This window comes from Haliaeetus leucocephalus, unplaced genomic scaffold (assembly GCF_000737465.1).
Source record: "Haliaeetus leucocephalus isolate CR32 unplaced genomic scaffold, Haliaeetus_leucocephalus-4.0 Scaffold252, whole genome shotgun sequence".
NCBI lineage: Eukaryota > Metazoa > Chordata > Aves > Accipitriformes > Accipitridae > Haliaeetus > Haliaeetus leucocephalus.
In genome coordinates this window covers 337,224-354,236 of record NW_010972688.1, presented here as the reverse complement: position 1 = coordinate 354,236, position 17,013 = coordinate 337,224, and the positions used below count along the sequence as shown (strand labels likewise).

General features: G+C 39.8%; 1 protein-coding gene across 1 annotated transcript; it reads right to left on the bottom strand.

Moving 5' to 3' along the window:
* Nucleotides 1–2,410: 2,410 nt before the first annotated feature.
* On the bottom strand, nt 2,411–16,356 carry LOC104832524 (putative germ cell-specific gene 1-like protein 2). Its single transcript, XM_010568756.1, has 5 exons — nt 16,047–16,356; nt 14,400–14,447; nt 11,842–11,994; nt 7,546–7,657; nt 2,411–2,666 (listed from the first exon to the last, which is right to left on the bottom strand). Exons 1-5 carry the CDS (start codon nt 16,354–16,356, stop codon nt 2,411–2,413), a joined length of 879 nt encoding a protein of 292 aa, XP_010567058.1.
* Between the last annotated feature and the right edge of the window lie 657 nt (nt 16,357–17,013).

Below are 17,013 nucleotides of genomic sequence, written 5' to 3'. Positions count from 1 at the left end.
GGGCCTCATGTCCTACACCTTCACCCCTCTTGACATGCTCAGGGTCTCCGTGGTAGTATCGTTTGTGTCCACATGGATAATCAGCATGGAATCATAGCCTGAGGGCTGTCTAGGCTCCAGCAGTCTCCCTGAAATACCTCAGATCTAAGGCCCCAACAGACAGCAAACATCCCGGGATAGCAAGTCAGGTCACCAGATAGTGGCCTCTAATCCCTGAAGGACATAGTCTCCCACTACTGTCACTTGCCATGCTCCCCTGGTTCTGATGCATGTTTCAGGCTCAGTTGGCTCTGAATGCTCCCCAGACAGAGCTTGTAGCCTCTTGCCTGCTGCCAGAGACCAAAATTATTCTGCATTTGCAGATCTGCCAATGGAGAAAGAGTTGTCCTCTTGCCAGAAGCCACAACATCCAGTGTTCCTGGTCCTGAGAGTCTCCAGTGAGCACAGTCTCTGGCTGCTCTTCCTTCTGTTCATTATAGGGGTTCATGCTCTCATCTTTGCAGTTTTTCTGTGAAGAGCTTGTCAATTTCTTTTTCATCATTCCTTGTGCTATGCAGCCTTCTCACCTCCCACAGTTCCTTAACTTCAATAGAGCTTCTCAGCCACAGCATCCCTCTACAGGTAAGGATACTGCCTTCACCTGCTCCAGCTTCAGCAAGTGGCCCCAGGCACTTCGTGCAGCCCCAGACCCAGAGACTTGCATCCTTCCTCAGGAGCCCAGTCTCGGCCAAGACCTCTGCTGTGTCTGGGACAGTTGCTCCAGTTGGTGTTGGGGGCAATGCCCACTGACTTGTCACCACAAATGCTGAGTGCTCACACACTGCCTTCAGCAGAGTTTCTGCTGCTTCGAAGAGCAATGGTCTGGGCCCTAAGCTTGCAGTCCAGCAGTCATATAGCTCTCTCCCTAGCACTAGTTGCAAGAGTAACCTGAAACTCCCTGATTGGGAGTCAGCTTTTCCCACTTGCAACCTGGATCTGAAGAGCCTTGAATTTGCTCCCAGAAGAGCTAGAAGCAGAGCCCAGAACAGCTGCACAAACTACAGGCACCAGCAGCCAGCAACAAACAGTCCAAGCAGTGTCTGAGGTGCTTGCCTGCATCCTGCCCACAAACTGCCTGTTCCAAGGTCACAGCACTCCAAGAGCCAGTTTACACAGCAGATGGAGACTGGGCACAGGTGCCTGCCACCCCTTGGTTGGCTTCCCACCACCTCCCTTCTGAGGAGACTGGCTTATGTGTTGCTTTGTTATCTCACCTTATTGTCTCTCAATTTTCCTCTCTCGCCACTAATGGCCCACGGTTTCCTTCTGAGCTAATTGTTTTTTAATTGTGCTACTCTATTATCAGCTCGACCTTATCACTGGCCATAAACTGACCTACTACGGACCCTGCTGGCATAACAAATTCAGACTACATTTATGTTAGGATTGTTTTGCCTGAAAAAAGTGTACAGTGATTTCTCTAAAGCCCAGAGCTGCTCAGTATACTGTGTAAGGCCTCTGCCACCCAGCATTCACAAGTGTTTCCTAGCAGGCTCATTAACAGAAGCATTCATACAAAAATGAAGAAAAACTGGTGTCCAACAAAGTAGGCACACATAGCTCAGTTCCATGGGAAAGCTCCACGTTGATCCTCAGAGTGGAGCAGCTGTGTATTCCTCATCTATGAGGATCGTAATCACTTCTACTGTCCAATCTTTAATGTGATTGTAGATTATTCTTCATGTATAATAATCACAAACCAAATATTGATTCTTTCTGATACTGTTGTCAGAATGATACATAGAGAATTTCATAGGTGAGTTGTATGTTGTCTACAACCATGTATCTTCCAGATTTCTGTTTGCCTTGCTAGCCATTTTAAATGAGTAGTATTTACATTGAAAGCCTCTTCCCTCTATTAGCCTTTCTTTCACAGCAAATCCTACCACTACGCGTATGGTGAAATTCTTGAATCATAAGCTGTAATACACAGATTTTCCTGGAGAGATTGTACTTTTAATAACAAACAAATTATTCAAGCCATGCACTACATGTGGGCTGCCATATTTTCTGCCCTACTCTTTGTGGGTTTTGGTTTTGGGATGGGATTTTTTACAGTCTTTTCTATAAAGAATTAGGGTGGAAATCCATAATGCTCTGAAATTCTAACAGACTCACATACTTTATATTAGCATTAGAGACTGCTTAAAAATCAGAGCAGTGGAGGACCTGTGTCATTGTCTTTTTCTGAACCGAGACACCTGAATCTACTTTTCCAATACTAAGACTTCTTTGAAACATCCATGGAAATATCATTTTTTTATTAAGAAAAATAACTAATGATACACAAATATACATTTTTATTAATTAATACTGTTTCATTCTGATCTAGTATTATGGTTTACAGAATGTCTTGAGATACGATTCAAATTTACAGAACTGAAATAGTGGCCAGGTGACGCAAGCCTTTTATTGGGTGCGCAGCGTCCTCTGTACTGTTGTGAAAAGAGTTCACATACACATTGCAAGCTTTCTCTGGAGCTGTATGATCAGGAAACTTGTATTTAATCTTTAAACGCCTTTCCAGCATTTTTCTTTTGTGCTTGAATTCCAAAATAGTTTTTGTATATTTGTTAATAGTAGTGACAGCTGCAGCCATACAGCAAGCGAAGGAAGCCCATGCGAGGCTATAAACAAAAAGGTTTATCAGAAATTAGCAGAACATTTTCATATCCAGGTTCTTCAATTTTATTTTTGAAAATACTGCATACATATGATTGTATTAGTGTATATTAGGGAAAGAGGAGCATCGTGGGGAAGGAAGAAAGATTCTTAGTTAATGACCATCTATATACCTTACTTATGTAGTTGACCTCTACATATAGGTTATAATATTCATATTTAACGTTCTGGTTTAATGAAACCCTACCTTCAATTTCTCTGTTTACTCTACTTAGAGCTTAATATCAGAAGGAGGAACTATAAAAAAATGAGGATGCATAAAAAATTAAAAGGTGCAGTTATTGAGGCTACAAATCTCACAGGTGACACTAAGAAAAATTGTGCCAGTTATCCAAAAGGTTTAAAAAGAAAAGAGAAGGCATAATCAAATAGCTGACTAAAGCAGGCTCAGAGCACTGAAATGCATTCCTGAGAAAATACAGGTCATGACTAAACAGAGAAAAGGACATAAACTCTGAAATATTAGAAGTAAAACCATAAGAAGACAGAACTAAAAAATTATATTGAGGTACAATTTGCTAAAAATGTGTGAAAATTCCAGACTGCTGGGTGGGTAATACATGCTGGAGATGTAAAAGTAGCATGTAAAAATATGGCCACAGTGGAATGAATTGGAGTTCACAGTGGAGGAACTTATCATCAGAGCTTTTCTTAACATGGTGAGGTCACAATTATCTAATGAAACATGTGCTTTGGTGGAGAAATCAGTTTAAGAAACTCCTGCTTATCTCTCCCCTGCCTCAGTGCTGTTTGTTCTCACATTCTTGCTGTAGTTGATCAAACTCATTTAGGTTTTTAAATAACTCCTCTTTTTTTTTTTTTTAAGCATTATTTTTAGCCAGGATTGGTTTCCAGGGTGATCAGACAATCAGATGTGTTGACAGAATTTGAGTGTGGTGGAGTATGACACATAGATGTGAAGGGCTCCTAGAAGCAGGAAGAAGGGGAGCAGCTTAAGCTATCTTTGCTCCTGAAGTCAGTCAAACTACACTCTGACTAACTCTCAGATGTGGGGAGCCACAGAAGAGCTCTTATAACAAAGCAATAGCAAGAATAGTGGAAAATCACCAGAAACAGATAGATTTACCTCCCCATGTGAATGGAGCATGAATGGGGCAGCAGGCCTACTTATGGTGGTATGTAACCTGTGGATGAAGCCAACCATGGTAGAGAAGAATTGAAGATTAAGCCTCTGGAATGACATAGAAGTGGCAGGTCTGCAGTAGTCCTGACCCACACAATGGGCATTTTTGGCTGAATAACTGAAGTACAGTAGCATTAGTAGACAAATTGATAGAACTGATATTATGAAGCACAGCTTTTGTTGAAGGTGCTTTTCCTAATCCATGTGTTGAAGCCCTTTGAAGGACTTGATGACATAAGAGTAAGAAACTGATTTCAAGAAAGCTTCTATAAAGGCTTCTTAGCAAAGACTGAAAGAAATTAATCTCTTATGAGCAGATTCTCTTGTAGACCAATACTGTGTTAAAAGAGAAAAACAAAGGACAGAAATAAATGGTTTCCTTTGACAATACAAGAAAGATAACAGTGTGATTTGTCAAAGTTTTTGCCAGAAATTTTGCTTTTCCATAAACAATTTGGAAAAAACAGGGAGTCCCCCATCTGACTAGTGAGAACTGAGGAAGGAAGTGAGCAAAGTCTTGCCATTGAGAGAGCCAGACGATAAAGGGCAGTTTGGCTGCAATGGAAATTCAGCTTCAGGAAGGAGAGGATTTGATTTGAATTCTGCCCAGAGACAAATGGCAAAGGGAGAAATCAAACAGGTCAACTCAACAAGGAAGCAAACTAAAGCAACCAGTCATTCATCTGCATAAAAGAAATGCTGGCAGAAGCTCAGCTGGATTATGGGTTTTCCTTTTACTCCATGAAGTCTCCCATATGAGGTGTCTCATGGGAATTTAGTACAGGGCAGGTCTTTAGAGTGAAAATGTTGTCTCTTGATGTGAGAATGCCTCAATCTGAGAAACACAAGGAGTGAGACATTCACCAATCATAGAAACATCTTTCAACCTCCAGGAAAACTGCTGAAGAAAAGAGAAATATGGAGGGATTTACTGAGGAGATGTTCAGGGATATCACAGAGTGACTCTACCCATCATAAGCAATTCCAGCACTGAAAAGGAAGAATAAAGGTCTTAATGTTTCCTGGACCAGGTGGAAGAGAAACCCTGGCCACAGCAGCTGGATGTGAGGACAGAGGGGGAAATGTGGCAAGTAGAAGATCCATGACAGATGCTCAGTAGTTCTTGCAGGAAAAGCTGCCCTACTAGGTCTGGTGACTGCGATGAAAAGCTGCTGCCATGGGCCCAATTCTTTGTTTTCTTTGGCTGCTAAGGAGACAATTATAAGTCCCCATGAAAAGGTAGCAGAGTCTTTGCCTGTGCCTCTGCCTGCCTATGCCCCTGTCATGGTCTTGGTGACATTGTTGGCCACAAGTGGGCGCTGAGGTAATTAGAAAGGGAGTGTCAGTTATAATAATTAATGCCCCTTTTTTGGCATCTGTTCTTTTTCCTCTTGTAAAAGACACATAGCTTCAGCATCCTTCCTCTCTTACCATCAGATGAGCTTCTCACATGCAGGCAATGGGAGAGCAGCTAAGAGAGGCTGAAATTAGGTTTCATACAAGAGGAAGGGAGGTGCAAATATAGGTTACCAGAAGAAAGACAACATTATATATGAAAGGAGATTAGAGGAAAGAAACAAAGGGAGGCAGATGGGAGGAGAGGGTGAGGCACCTGTATGCATGGCTTGCTTTATTTTTAGATTACTATCAAACTGGGAGACATAGCTGCCATTTAGGCTGAGAAAAGGAAAGAAGAAAGTGAATCTTGAAAGAAAAATGGAGCATACAATTGATTAGAAAAAGGCACCACACAAACCACCCTCCCCAATATCTTCCTGCATGCAGGCACTGATGGCTTGGAAAGTCTTGTGTTGGTACAAGCATTTCTTTGGGCATTCAGTGGCCCAGGCTGCACTGAATTGTTAGAGGGCAACCATGAAATCCTCAATTCCTGAGTGCATGCCATATGGTGAAAGTCCAGGTGCTCAGGAGAAGGCTAGCTGTAGCGGCAGCAGTGATGACATCAGTAATGAACATGATGACAGTGGCGATAGCAACATCAATGGAGTTGTGTCAGTAATAGCAATGGTGACAGTGATTTGGGTGGTTTTCTTCTCCTCCCAGTGGGATAGAAAGGATGGAACAGACTCCTCAGTACCAGTTTTCTGTTTCCACTCCCATAGGAAGAGGGAAGTAACGAAGGAACACTTCCCCTCTTTTCCACTGACCACTCTTCTTGCTGATTTTAGAGTAAAACCAGGCCTAATCTAATTCATGAAAGAAATGGGGAAACCTCCCAGAAATGTGATCAGAGCCCCAAACCAGGGAAACAAAATTATTATTGCAAGAACAAACCCAAGAATGGATGGAAGCAGTGAGAGTCAAAGAAGCAAAAAGTATCTAAGTCTGAAAGGAGGGAAGAAGGCACTATTTGAGGAGCCTGCACAGCTCCTGTGATACCTGTTGAGGGTATCCAAGTAGCCCTTGGACATTGTCCAGGGTGTTGTCTGGATACTTGGTATTGGACCTTCTCAGACCAGTTCTTCCTGACAGAAGGGGAATCACCCTTTCCACTTTGAGCAAGTGGACCACATCATCTGCTGGACAAACAGGATAAGATACACCATTTGTCATGATTTGGCTAATCTTCAGCTTGGGACTACTGACCAGGCCCATCCTTCAGTGCTCTGAAAGCACTAGAGAAACATCTCCATTTATACACATATAACAATAGCTTCAAACATACTGCATCTGCTTGGGAAACAGGCTCCTGGAAAGATGCAGAGCAATGTACAGTGACCTTCAAATGAGATTTGAGTTATTAGGAAGGTGAAAAGTAACAGAACAAAAGACAGAAGAAACCCTTATTTCACTGCAAAAGTCCCTAGTGAGTCTGCATTGTAAAGGCTGCATACAGCTATAAGCTCTTGTTCAATAACGGTACAATAAAAGTAGAAAGAGCTACAAGAATGAGTGACAATGAGCTGTGATCTCTGCTGTCAGAGCACGTATGAAGGAGACAAACAGCCTGAGCTCTGCTCTACTGACCCAAAATATTGGTCCTGACTGACTTTTGATTTAACCCAATACAGCTGTTCCTACTCTTTTTCCCAGTCACAGTTGTGGAAATAGCAGTTTCCAACACCTGAACGTTCAAATTCTTGCTATTGATCAGATTTGATGGATTTTCAAAGACACCTCTCTATAGCAAAAATCCTCTGAACAGCCCATTTTCTTAATAAATTCACTAGATCTCCTCAGAGGATATGTTGCAATTATTTACAGGGCCAAAATAATGTGATTTTATCTAAGCCTGTTTTCAAAAATTTGAACCATCTTGTCTGAAATGTTCCAAATACCTGAAGCATATATCTGATAAGGAAAAATTCAGCCTAAATGGCTAAAGCTGGAAGAGTTTTAAACAACTTATGTAAGGCACTTGTCCTGGGAGATGAGGGTGCTAAATCTGGGTCTGATGTGTATGAAGAACATCTGCTTCGTGCAGAGCAGTTGGAGGTCTCTGTACTGACTAAAGGATGGCAAATGCAAACCTCACAAGTTTATACATTCTATGCAATAATCCGACAACTGAACTTGGAGAAAAACAGCTGGTTACTGAACTGCATCCCCAGGAGTGAAATAAGGTAGACCCATTCCTTATAAATTAGGTATACATTCCTTGAACATGGGGTGAAGTGACTGAAATGTAATGGAAGAACCAAACATAAACCAATAGGTACCAATAGGACCAGCCATAATCCCATGTGTGAGGTCTCCAGTCTTCAGGACCAAGATTTACAGTCATTTGAAATACAGTTGTGTACATCATGTGAGCAACCATGCCCAGAAGACCTAAAAAAAATCATAATAACATTAGAGAATGTCAATTGAGGACATTTTTCTTTGTCACCTTTTTGCAGTTGTCCCTTGACTTTTTGAAGAATATTTTATGAAGTGTCTAAATTCCATAAATCACTCAAAAATACTGGACATTATCATCTAAATGTATTTATGTGTCATGTATTTGCCAGTACAATTACTAGTAACAGTCCCTTGACACCTACTCTGTGTGCTAGAGGAATCTAGGGGAGCAATGGGACATGTAGCCCATAGATTTTAAAAGGCAACAAGTTGATTGGCTCTCATCCTCTGAAAACTTCTTAGTAATTCAACCTTGAGGAGGGATCTGCCATCACAACAAAGTATCGCTCAGTTGCATTGCTCAGGACACATTTTCCACAGTTTCCTATCACTCAGTGGAAAGATTTTTCAAAGATGTGCGGTCATATGCCCTTTCCCAGTGCCTCAAATGCAGCCAGATTTATCAAAGTTATGTAGGTGAATGAAAAAGTGAACAAACACTTAATGGCCAGTAAAAAGCACTGAAAGTCTAGTTTATGAAAGGGGCTTATATTTAATAATTTAATTTTCAAAATTACTACTAGGCAGCTGCTTAAACCTAAGGGTATCTGTTTTCCCTTAGCATTTTATCTTCCAGTAGTGAACTTCCCTGTGAACATCTATGTTTTTGTTTCCAGCTTCATTTACAAATCCATCAATACCCTTGCAGTATCAACTATCCCACCGTCTAAAACATGTTAGCTTCTCAGAGCAGATGGTCCCCCACCAAACTCACAACACCCAATTTGTTAGGTTTTCCTAAACTAGGTCTGTTTCATGAATTCTTAAAAAACTACCTAGCTAACACACAGTATCTCAGTCTAGGACACGTCTTTGGGCATAACAAGTCAGTGCTGACAATGACCTGGCTTCAGTAATCACTGGGAAATGGTCTTTCCTGAAATACTGTTATTGCCTGAAACACCATCAACAGGCAATTAGGAGAGTGCTTTTATGTGGCACAGAGCCAAGAGGCTTCAGGCTGTGGAACACAGCATTCGGTGGTTAGCTAGCACCCTGATAGCACATTCCTTAATAAACTCTTTGGAGAAAGTTGTTTGACTGTCAATGTGGCTATTAGAGAACAGAGACCAGTTGTTCATCTCTCACCAGAGAGGTGATATGTCATAGCCATTTCTGAGTTACATGAACGTCTGTCCTGAATCCTCCAGTTTGGCTGCCTAGAAATGCATATAACTGGAGTGTGAACATGAGCTCCTATGCTGGAGCTCTCAGCTCTTGTACAAGGATTAAATTCTGAGCCAGGCTCAACATTTCAGCTATGGCATCAGGGCAGTTTGGTGCCTGAGAAATGGTGAAAATTTAACTAATTAGATAAAAGGCAAGCATATTCATATATGGGTGCCTGTCAATGTTCATTTTCATCAAAGGCCACTGAGGGCTACAGGACAGTGGTATCAATGTGTATTTCATAGCCATGGAGCCAACCAGCAGTGCATATGTATTTAAGAGAAAACCCTCACAAATTAGAATAATAATTTCTGTAAAATCAAGAGCTGCATGTGGGACATTATAAACCTACATACCCATGATCAGAAAAATTCACACTGTGATTCTTCTTCTAAGTCACCATGTTCTGCACAAGTTATAACACACATTTTAGGATTTTATTCAGTCTGAGCTAAAGACTGAGAGAACTGAGAAACCGAACACTGGCTTTAATGTGGTTTTTTTCCATGGTTAAATACCGTAACAGTGGGGTTTTTTAATTGTGTGTTTTCAATATAGCTAGAATTATGCAGCTACTGTTTCCAGTAGCTGAATTTTAATTTGGATTTTTCTGTTAGAATCAAGACCATGTTTGTACAAGAAATTGCATCTTCATTACAGATTAGGGCAACTAGATTTGGTTTATATCTACAAAGGATTTATACATAAGTTTAACAGCTAGGACAGATGCTCTTCCACTTTTTAATATTTCAATAAATTTTACTAGTGGAAGTAAACAGAATGTCCAGGAAAAGCCTGCTGCTTACTGTGTAAGCCTCCTTAATACTGTACATGCCAAAACCAAAAACAATATTAATAAAAGTGAATATTTATGATTATCGGGAGAGGGGAAAGCTGCTAGTAGTGGGCAAAACTGCCTAAAGAGTTGAATGAAGTTCACTACTCTTTCTTTGGAAATAGACATGACAGTGGATCATGAGGTTTGGTGAGATACAGGGGAAATGGGGCTTTTTTTTGAGCAGTTAGTAGAACTGGTGGTAATAGAGATTTTTAACTAGTTGGACATCTTTGAAGAAAGTCATTCAGAATAAAGGAGATATTCCAGCAGGTTCTCAGAGTTCATAGGCAGCAGAGTTTGGGGACTGCTCTCTGGACTACAGGGAGCTGAGATAGCAATCTTCAAATGTGTAAAATTTAACTGCAAAGAGAAAGGAATCATCTACTCTCTGTTGCAGCTGGGTATCCTAAAAGAAATGCTGTAAACAATTATAGCACCCAGGGCTTTAGATTAGACATGAAGAAAATCTTTAGAACGGTATGAATTGGATTACATTTCCTAAGAAGGTGACAGAAACTTTAGTACCAAAGAGGGACCATTGATTTGTTGTTGTTGTTGTTGTTGTTGTGGGCTTGGGGATTTTTTTAAGATGGGGCTAGACAAATATCTGTCAGGAAAGGTTTAGGAGAGTTGGCCTAACTCAGGGCGGAGTGATGGGTCCCTAGAAGTTTTATATTTCCGTAAAATTAAGCAAAACTCGAGTGTTTCAGAAGTCATCATCTGGAATATAAAGTTAAAGTCCTTGGAGGTTCAGCCTGGTGTCCACATTTAGTACTGGCCTCCAGGAAGATTGTGCAGAAACTGGGCTAGAGAAAGACTAGAGCAACAAGAGTGATCAAAGGTCTTAGAAATACAGGTGGTGAAGTCATATGACATGATTCTCAGTCATTTCTTTTGGAGAAGATGAAGGAGAGATGTGATAATTGTCTTCAACTACGCAAAGGCTTCTGCAGAAAGGAAGAAAATTATTTCTTCCCCATTATCACAGTCAGATATTTAATAAACTTGATTTATTTAGCCAACAAAAATGAGATTGGCAAATGAATTATATGTGTGATTATCTTTAAGAGGAAAAAGTGCAATAAAAATCTTTAATTCATGAAGAAAGGCACAACAATCACAAATGCATGAGTACTAAATCCAGAAACATTAGGATTAGGATCAAAGTCCAGAATTTGGACAGAGAAAGACAGTCTTGAGATTAATTCTTTGCCATCTGCCAGGTGTTTGACTTGCAGTTAGATGCCATTCTAAAAGAGATGCTTTCACCAAGTATAAGTCACTTTGGGCTCTGAACAGTCCTAACCAATATGAAGCACAGTGGCATGTGTTCCACAAGAAATTATAATAAATAAACAGTATGATTGCTTCTGGCTCTAAACCTAATAACTCTATGAAACATTGTTCATGTTGTCCCTTATTGCTGTTTTTACTGCAACATTCCTCAGTAACAATTCTATAATATACACAGAATCACAGAATAGTTCAGGCTGTAAGACACCTTCAGAAGTGTCTGGTCCAACCTCCTCCTGCTCAGCACACAGACAATACTGAATTCAGACTAGATTCCTCAGACTGGATTAGGGACACTCTAAAGTTTCTTCCTAACTGAATTTGCCTAGGATCCTATGATTAAATAGCACTGGATTAAGAAGTAACATGCAGAAAATGAAAGACAATTTTGATGACAATTCTGTACTAACAATTATCCAATTACATTTTATTCCCTCTTAAAAGTGCTATTTTAATTCAGCTATTCCTAATTTTATACTTAGCATGTTAGAAATTAAAAAAATCAAGTTATTTGGAAGAGTATGTTACTTTTTTATCTTTGAAAACCAACCTCGCAATGAAATTAAAAATTATAAAACTAAAATAATGAAGTTAAAAATAGCAAAAACTATAAATATAATATATAAAAATAATCACATTGAGAAATAATTTATTGAAAATAAATTTTACATAAAATTTTCCTGCATCTTGTCTTGTTAGTGTCTCCATAGGTATTGTAATAATTTTGAAACTTAGACACTGTTATTAATTTTCAGGTGGAAGTCTATCAATGTCACATTTTCTGAATGTAATAAATCGAGATCCTTAACTGTACCTGCTAATACGGTGACTACTGCAGAAAAGGCGTTGATCTTTAGCCCATCAATGACAGTACTGTAGTAGCACATTTCTACTGACATAAGAATGGCTCCAGTCAGAAGCAAAATTATGTAGAGAAGCTCTGCTACAATAGACAGCCATAAAACCCCTGGAAAACCAAATCAATAGCACTGATATTATAAGCAGCCATTTAGTATTTTCACTGTTTCTTTCTTATTCATTTATATTTTTTACACAACATTAAACAAAAGCTCAAAGGATGTGAGGATGTGATTATAACATCTATAGGAAGACTTCAAGGTCAATGGACACCCTAAATTTTAATTCCCTCTACTGATTTGGCCATTTAGTGGAAGAGCGCTTGCACATTTTTGCTATACACATACACTTAAAAAGCTTACAGTACAAGGTGGAGCAGCATGGTTTTATACTCAGTAGCTACACTAAAATTACCATGAGCCAAAGTTAATATAAAAAGAAGAATTACTATCCAATTATCTAGTTATTGACATCATGGTTGCTGAGTCCAGAGAGAAGTGTACCAAAACAGAAGACCATGTTACCCAGTTAACAAACTGCCAAGGCCATGCACACAGCCACATGACCTGAGGGTGCAGTCATTAAATAAAATCTTCCCCATGGACTTAATTCTCCACCAAACAGGATCTTGATTTTTTGGACAGAGAAGCCTTCATGAGACCAAACACCCTCCAGGTTTCACTGAGATTAATTTCTCTGGTTATCTGCTAATTCATCTCTTTCTGGATATCTGTTAACTACATCTTATGCAAGAAGTTAATCTTCCCATTAAAGTTTCTCAGCCTGCTGTTTTACTATTAGCATGCTAATGTCCCACAGTCAGGAGCAGGAGGTCTTCTTGTGTCCGGATAACAGCAAGAACTGGACAGCAACCTTCCCAAACCTTTTTTAAAAAAAGTAAGTGTGTCGTGAGACACCTGGTTGCACATTCAAATAATGATTTCATGTGGAGGTATATACTAACAATCATAACTTAAAAATAGAAATACTGCTAAGACACGTCATTGATTACTAAACACTACATATAACAGTAAGCAATGTTTATGTGGTAAACTACCCCTACAGCAGGCTCTGACAGTGTCTGTGGGACTTGTCTGATTCAAAGGCCATTTAGACATTAAATTCTTGGGCCAGGCAATGTGTGGGGCTTCCTGGGCAAAATTTATTTCTTCAGCAAATCTTTGTCTCAGTAAAATATTCTTGTTTTGCTCAGCAACTCCAAATGTTACATTGTCCAACAGTATTGGCTGCTCCAGCTATCAGAGCTTGCATCTTACATATGCTCTGAACAACTGTGATAATGCCTGTGTATGATGCCTAGGAATGATAAATTCAGGAGAGGTGAGCCTGACACATCCTGAGTTGTGCGCACATAGCAGCCGTATGCATGTGCAGAACACAAACTCGCTCTTCTCCTGTGCAGGGCAGGAGTCTATTTCCACACAGGATTTCGCTACTCAGGGATAGCTTCCCATGGTGGTTATCAGGTCCCTAGATGTTGTCTTAGCTGTCTTGATCTGACCTGCAGGTGTCTGTGGCATTTGCTGATGCTGTTCACAGAGTTAGTTTCAGCACTATGTCCACCAGCGGTTTCACATGTGAGGAGCGCTCAGGGCAGGGCCCATAATCCACCCTTCCTTTCTGAGGACTGTGTCTGTGTGACTAAGAACCACATCTCATTTATATTCTTTTCTCACGCTATAAAAATCTTGAATTACTTGTGCACAGTGACAAGCTGCAATAGAGGGCAGGAGGACTGGCCTTCAGATACTAAGTCTTTCTTCTTCCCCAAGGGGCTGAAATTGCGTATCCAGGAAAGTACTCCAGTCCCAGTATCCTGGACAGGCAATTTCAATGCCCTGGGGATGAAGGAAGACTTTTTTTCCTGGATTAGCCACTTGCAAAGTGATTCGTCTAACCATATCATTAATAGAGTTTACATCGGAGCGGGGGTACTTAACAGCATCTGCAGGCATGTTCTATAGGAATGTGAACCTTTCTTTGAAAGGAAGTGGGCAACTCTCTGCTTTCAGGAGAATGGAAATGCCTCCTTACAGCTCTGCGTAAGGTACAGGGAGGGGATTCAGACTGCCATCAATATTGGGTTGGTCCACAACACATCTCCCCCAAGTCCCCTCAGCATACTGCCTACCCTTGTTCACACACTACCTGTCCCTCTACTCTCTCCCGGCCACATGGTGCAAGCCACAAAATTCCTGACTGTGAATATGGAGGTATAAGGAGAGAGGGAGCAAAAACTTACAGATCTTGTCTTCCAGCACCCATATTCAAAGTAATTTTAAAAAACATTTGTATTCAAATGTAGTGTTTTCAAAAGACATAGATTCATATTTTAAGTCATGTGGACTTCATTTGGAAGTTGAAAAACTAAATAAAGGACAAAAAACTGTGTGGGATTAAAGCAAGCATTCTTGATATCAAAATACAGAAAATTTATACTGGTAAATGTGATCAGGGAAGTTTTATCTACACAAACAAAATATGCATAACTACCTCGATCAGCAGCTGGAGTCAGACCGATGAAGCTTCTACATTTCTCACCTTAAAAAAAAAAAATTACTTTAAAATAAAACTCAGGATTATTTTGTATTCTGTAATGATCTAAAGAAAGAGATTACTAGAAAGAAGAAAATGCAAAATCTATCATAAAGGCGCAAACTGAGATGATCAGGAGCAACTGTTTCTGATGTATGTTTGTACACACAGAGTCCCTGGTACATGAACCTACTCCTGGGACTTAGCCGGAGAATCCTTCGAGACTTTTTCAAGGCAGAACCAGAGTCTGGGAGATTTAGAGAAAGGCTATGAATTGATTTCCAAAAGGTTGTAGCTGTGAAAGCCAGAATGGGAAAACAATCAATTCCTTTGAAAGACTGGCAGCCTGTGTACTATCTTCCCTATGAAGGAAGACCTGCTCTCCTTACAGCAACAAGGCTGCTGCTCACACAAATTTCTTCTAAGTTTGATTACAGTTTCTTTCTGTAAGCTTTGATTTTCAAACCCATGTGACCTCCTGACCCCTACACAGATGCTGTGAACGAAGCTCTTGGAATTAATTCTGCTCTGCTCTGAAAATACAGGGTGGGTTTTTTTCAGCTACTAACTGCACCAAGTTGGAAAACAAAAACTGCCATAGCAGATGCACAAATTAAGCAACCCCGGTATCCATAGCAATCACCACCTGAAAGATGTCTTTTGGACATGTATTTTGCTCTCATCTTCAACATTCACCCCGTTGAAATTGCATAATTTACAAGACCTTCTGGTAGAACTGGACTTTCAGGGCAGGTGACTGCAAAAACCTTTGCATTTTGTAGTACAGATGACAGCTGATTTGATTTCTCTGAAGTTTTGTTCTAGTTGTCATTTGTAAACTGATCAGGACAATAAGGGGAAAAACTTAGTTTTGGTATGGATTTACAATAAATGCCCTATTTCTTGAACCAGCTAAGCAATTCCTTTATACAAACATCCAAAATTAACCAGAAGCTTTCTTTAATGGCAAGCTAATTTCATTCTACTGACATTTACATACTCAAGAGTGAAACTCAATTAAATGCCACCACTCACGACTAGTAAGTCTCCAAATTATGTTTTAGCAGGGTGAAACTAATCTTCTTCTGCTTTGATTTATGAAAGGTGAGATCACAGTAAGAAAGTAGAAATACCTGTGCTTAAGAGGAAATCTGTTAAATAACTTAGATCTCACAGATTTAATTACTTAAACTATTTTTAAAACAAAAAAATCACATTGGGCTTTTTATGTTGCCATAGGGCATCATAAGTAATCATAAGGCAAATATGGGCATTTTTCCCTAAGGGACTAAAAACATCAGAAAAATAAAACACTTTCCTGTTAAAGTAACGTAAATTGCTGCTCTGCTTAGAAGAATAAAAAAACCCCTTCGTCTGTACTACAACCTATCACTCTAAAGTTCTTTGCAGAATTTATTAGGATTTTTTTAGGAATTGACTAGATAGTACCCTCTAAGATCCCCCTTCCCAGAGAAGAGCAATTTTTTAAGGATACTTTTTCCTTTAAAATACATACACAATATTGCAGCAAAGAAGAAAATGACACCAAATAAGTAGGAAGAACCCTAATTAATTTCTTAAGTAAATTTACATGGTTTTACTCACCTTCTTCATCTATAATTTCTTCACAGGAATACCAAATCCCAGCATGAAACTTTCGGTCAATGAACTTGTCATCTCCTGTCTCCCAGATATACTGCACAGCATTGCTGTTGCTGGCATCAGGACTATTAAAGCGGATGCAGTGATCCCCTTTGCTCTGTCCTGTACAGAAAGGTTTGGCAACTTTTCTCGTCCCTTCACACCAGTAACTGCTACTGAATGCTGTAATAGAGAAGACTAAAGAGAGAAAACTGAGAGAAAATGCTGCTGAGGCTCTCTGCCGTCTGTCTGCAGCTGGGACTGAAACTGGCATCCTCCAGGACTGCACTATCAATTATTCTAGAAACAACCTTTTACAAAACTACGTATATATCTTCCTGGTGAATCACCTGCCTGTATTTACCATCCCATTCTTCATTCTTCTCAGAAAATTGTACCAGCTTAGTAGTTAAGACAGAAAGCAGAGATATGGGCATGACCAGAAATCATGTGGCAGGAGAGATTAAGAATATAGGACAGTGTTGTTTGGCAGCAATGTCTTGTGAAAGAAATATGAGGAGGTGGGATAATAAATTATAGTTTGCCCCATGAATCACAGGAGTAAAGATACATGGAACACAAAAGCATTGGAAGTACCCCACTATGAGATCAGAAAAGTTTTATTTCTACAAACAAAATTTGCATATTTACCTTGATCAGCAGGTGGAGTCAGACTAATGGAACTTCTCCTTTCTCAACTAAGAAATAAACAAAAACTTGCAGTTCCAAATGCTTCTGTTACACTGAACACTGATTAAATCAAATACAGTTGTGAATCTTACTATAAAGAAATTCTTGAGATAAAACCAGTTGCTAAATTAGAGTATTTCACAGCATTACAGCATTTCCCAAGACCACTGGGAAGGTGATTGCATCTGTTTGAAATTCCACCAGTGACAAATGAAAGCTGTAAGGTACATGACACTGCTAT

Coding starts and splice junctions, on each gene's coding strand:
- LOC104832524 (XM_010568756.1), bottom strand. CDS start 16,356: ATGCCAGTTTCAGTCCCAGCTGCAGACAGACGGCAGAGAGCCTCAGCA. Junction 11,995..14,399: donor GACTCCAGCTGCTGATCGAG/GTAGTTATGCAT, acceptor TTGGTTTTCCAG/GGGTTTTATGGCTGTCTATT. Junction 7,658..11,841: donor AGTAGTCACCGTATTAGCAG/GTACAGTTAAGG, acceptor GATTTTTTTTAG/GTCTTCTGGGCATGGTTGCT.